Source organism: Idiotropiscis lumnitzeri, chromosome 1 (genome assembly GCF_059441095.1).
Source record: "Idiotropiscis lumnitzeri isolate Australia: NSW breed Sydney's pygmy pipehorse chromosome 1, RoL_Ilum_1.0, whole genome shotgun sequence".
NCBI lineage: Eukaryota > Metazoa > Chordata > Actinopteri > Syngnathiformes > Syngnathidae > Idiotropiscis > Idiotropiscis lumnitzeri.
Window position 1 is genome coordinate 764,725 of NC_142391.1, and position 4,109 is coordinate 768,833.

General features: G+C 47.7%; 1 protein-coding gene across 1 annotated transcript; it reads right to left on the reverse strand.

The window, feature by feature from the left end:
- Positions 1-470: 470 nt before the first annotated feature.
- On the reverse strand, positions 471-3,900 carry LOC148342519 (cofilin-2-like). The gene is made up of 4 exons (XM_088308400.1): positions 3,675-3,900; positions 1,271-1,539; positions 739-815; positions 471-653 (listed from the first exon to the last, which is right to left on the reverse strand). Exons 1-4 carry the CDS (start codon positions 3,675-3,677, stop codon positions 550-552), a joined length of 453 nt encoding a protein of 150 aa, XP_088164526.1. The 5' UTR covers positions 3,678-3,900; the 3' UTR covers positions 471-549.
- Positions 3,901-4,109: the final 209 nt, after the last annotated feature.

Genomic DNA, 4,109 nt, shown 5'->3' on the forward strand with positions numbered 1-4,109 from the left:
TAAAAAGTATGTTGCATCAAAAGAAAAACTTTTGCAATTGCAAATGATCCCAAAACTTCCTTGAGTAAATGTAACGCGTCACCTGCTCCCTCTGGTGGCGGGAACAGCAACAGGTCGAAAATCAAAGCAACAAAATGCAGCTGATTGGAGGACGCGCGCGCACTCAGCGTCACAAGAATCCTGCAGATTAGTCACAAAACTTTAACCCCGGTTATTCACAGTAAAAGCATTTTGGTCATTGTCATATTTTTTTATTTTTATTTCCCCCCCCCAATTCAATAATAATGTGAGCTGGTGATACCAGAGGTGCCCGAGTCCGGTCCGGTTCTCAAGCGCCTCTCTTTGAGACGTCTCCTGTTTTGTGTGACGAACCAAACAGGCTGCACTTGGGCAGAGGCAGAAAAGGTACGCCGCCATAACGAGCGGGACAACGAACTTGCGAAAAAAGCAAAGCGAAAGACGAGGCGGCATGCATGGCCACGGGTTTTATTGAAGGGTGGCTTCTCCGAGACGTCGTCAACAAGAATGGCCGCCCATGTCATTTTGGCGTCACAGCTGCCTCCCCTCCACGCACAGAGCCCCTTTCAGCTTGTCCGCCATGCTCTTGATGTCCCCGGCCTCCGCCATATCGCATATGTGCCATTCGTCCTCCACTGCGGAGGAGACGAGACGGCGACATCAAGGTCATGTGACAACGACGACACGCACCTGCCGATCACCAGCCGTGCCGCGACTCACATTTGAACAGTTTCTTGATGCTCTCTTTGGAGCTGGCGTGAAGCATTTTGGATTTGATGGGAGCGGAATCGGGAGCCCTGCGCACAAACCAAACAGCAAGCGACATCACTTATGCGGCAGAAGATGAATTATTTGTGGAAACGAGGTGCCGCCGACGTCTCGATGGACCTCGTGCACGTCCAAAAAGAGCGACGACTGGAGTCAAAGCGGTTGAATGGAAGTCGAGTCATCGTGCTTCTACTCGAGTCAAGGTCAATTCTCCTGGACCTCAAGTGCGTCAAAGTTGTTTGACTGAAATCATTTTGCTTCCAGTTAGTTTCAGCTCGCGTCAAAGCGGTTCGGACAAGGTTCCAATCAAATCCGATCTCGCTCAGCCGCACGCTGACGACTTTGTTCGGGAGCTTTAATGTCTATTTTGGTGTTTTTGAAGCTGCCCGCCACAGCCTCCTTTTAATTCAGAGACCAAAAGACCTCCCCTGTTGAGACAGATGCTGTGAGGTTAGCATTAGCACGTTAGCACGCGGACACCCACCAGGAGATGAAGAGCAGTTGCATCTTATCACCGGACTCCTTGGAGCTGTAGGCCACGTCAAACACGATGTATCGGCACTCGTTTTCCGGCAGCATCTTGAGGAATTCGGCATACACGTCCGGATGACACGGCTTGATCTGTTTTTTCTCCTCCACAATGATTTTATCCTGTTTGTCGTTTATGCGGAAGAATGCCACCTTGGTTTTCTTCTTGAACTTCATGTCCAAAAATAATTTGACGACGTCATCTTCCACGGTGATGCCTGATGCCTGTCCACATGCACAAAGTGACCACGGCAGCGGAGAAGTTTCAGCGGGGGAACATCTCACAACAAACAAACAGTGACCATTTTTCATTAAAAACAAAAACAAAAAGGACTGTTCGGAACAAAGGCGGCTCTTCTTCTTATGTACCTCCCTTGCTTCCGATTTGTCTTTAAACAAAGACGCACAACAACAAGACGCATTTAAAAGGCTGGCTTCTGTGTGACGAAGGCGTCTGCGTGGTTTTGTCGTCCTCGAGTGCTGCCGCCGTGCACCGCGTGCTCCGTTCTCGCGATTTTTATGAAGCATTTCGGGTTTTTTTTTTATGTCAACTTCCTTTTACATTTGAAAAGATACATTTATTCCGTGTTTCAGAGCATGGGAGCCATGTTAGGCTTTGTAATAGAGGAGTTAGTTAAAAAAAAAAAAAGGATCACCTGCAAAAAAGTGTGGGAACACGAAAACATTGTGGCGTGGAAATATGTGCTCAGATGTTGACCAGCGTACAAATACTTAGTTAGTCCAGCAAAGTAGTTATTTGCATTCCTTCTGTTAATTTTGCTACGTTTGAATTCCAGTATTTGTACTTTTTACTTGGTACATTTTTAAAACGGGGCGGTAACTTTAGTTTGAAATGCATGACAACGTTACGACGAGCGTCACTTCCGGTCTTCTCCATGCTTGCTTGTGATTGGCTCCAAGCCAAGGCGTAGATGTCGGCGAGAGAAACCCGGGAACACGCAGGACCGCCCACCTGCACACGCGGGACGGTCCATGCCAAAATAGGAAAAGGACGTGAATCAACTCGGGGACAAGACACGACACGGAGGAACTTTGGTGAGACTACCGCGGGCTCATCAGAATGTGGCTGATGTTATATTGAGTTGAACTAGCATCAAAGTACTACTTTAAAAAAAAAAAAGATTCATTACATCCCAATTTGGAAGCGGATCCTGGGCCAGTTTGTTTGGCGCCAAGTTGTTTCTTACACAAAATGTCAATACTTGGAAAGCTGACAGATCTAAATTCTTCACCCTTATGAAGCTAAATTTCATATACATGGCAGATTTAATTGTTATTTTTTGTTAAATTGATTTCAATTTGGCAGGCTGATTAACATCACACTTCTCTGGGTGCGTCAAATGGATCAGAAAAATGTATTTTCACATTACGGGGACTTTAATTGATTTGTTCTCAAGCTATTTTCAACATTTGCAAGTGCCGTTGAAAAAAATGAGTTGTTTAGTGCATGTCCAGAACGATTTTGTACTGTGAATGCACAAAAAGGTACATCAACAGATTGTTAAAACACTGCCCTTTAACACGGCAACAACTTTGCTCATTAAAACGGAATAGACCCAAGAGGAAAAAAAAAAAAAAAAAGAGATTTGTTTAGTATTATCTGAACTGTAGATTGCCCCCTACCGGTGAAAGAAAAATCCACAGAAAAGCCGCACCGTTGTACTCGCCGCTTGGTTCAAAATCGAGGAAAAAAGTAGCGGATTCTAGTCGGGAAAATACGATAGTTAATGTTGGGTACAAATAACAGACTACGTGAGGACAGCCGAAATGTGAAATTGACCAAATTTGGGCATGCTGGCTTTCTGCCCTCGAGCGACAAATTGCCGACAGCGATGGATTGCTTTTATCGCGGTAAAGTAAAATAAAGACAAAGAATGTCAAAATGGGCCCTGCGTGCTGATGATTGCGTATTGTGCGTCAAAAGTGTGAACGGCCTGACTGTCCTGCGACCAGTCCGGGCACGCCTGCAGTCGGGCGTTGATTTTACAGACAGTTCCGGAATTGTCGTACCTCCAAAATCCGAGCGCGAGGAAACGGAATGTTTGTTCTTGTCCAATCTTTAACGAAGCGAGAGCCGGCTATTGACAACGCTTGAGATGTACGGATGGATATGTGACAAGAAAAACAAGAACAGCTGCTCCGTTTGACGTGACCAGCTGGGAGAACCAGTTCCACCCAAGCTGCAGCTATCGCCCAAGTAGCAGGCGGCTAACGCTAACAAGCGGAGCTCGAGCGAGCCCACCGGCTTCTTTTGGAAACCGACGGACTCGGGTCAGCGAGTGTTGTGACGCGCCGGCCGACCGAGGTGGTAGGGGAGCGGAGAAAAGAGGCCAACCTACCATGTTGTCTTGTAGCGGGTCGCGATGGCACGGAAACTGCTCAGGCTTTGTAGCGTCCTGACAAATGGGACAAGTTTTGTGTGTGGCGCGTAGAAAGGCGTGACATTGCCGCTTCAGGGAGTGGTTTTCTCTGTACAGCACAGTGAAACGGAATGAGCCGGCGCGTGTCTTGACGGGCAAACGCCACACCTCTCGCCCAAACAGGTCCGACCGCTGGAAATGACTCGCTCGGGAGAAGCGAGACGGCTGACTGGACTCGCGGGGGGGGAGGGGGGGGGCGCCAGTCGTGGCTTGTTGACGGCTCGTACTTTGAAATGGCCATCAAAAAAAAGTTTGTCAGGGCCTTTTTCTGTCAGTGATGCGAAAGGACGCCACCGCTGCTCATTTCCAGCCGAGTGCCTCGCCCCAAAATAATTGTCTCCTTTCTTTGTCTTG

Bases quoted from the DNA above. Each gene is read 5' to 3' on its own strand.
- LOC148342519 (XM_088308400.1), bottom strand. The intron at 816-1,270 runs GTGGGTGTCCGC...GTTTGTGCGCAG, and splicing joins CAACTGCTCTTCATCTCCTG to GGCTCCCGATTCCGCTCCCA. The intron at 654-738 runs GTGAGTCGCGGC...TCTCCTCCGCAG, and splicing joins CATCAAGAAACTGTTCAAAT to TGGAGGACGAATGGCACATA.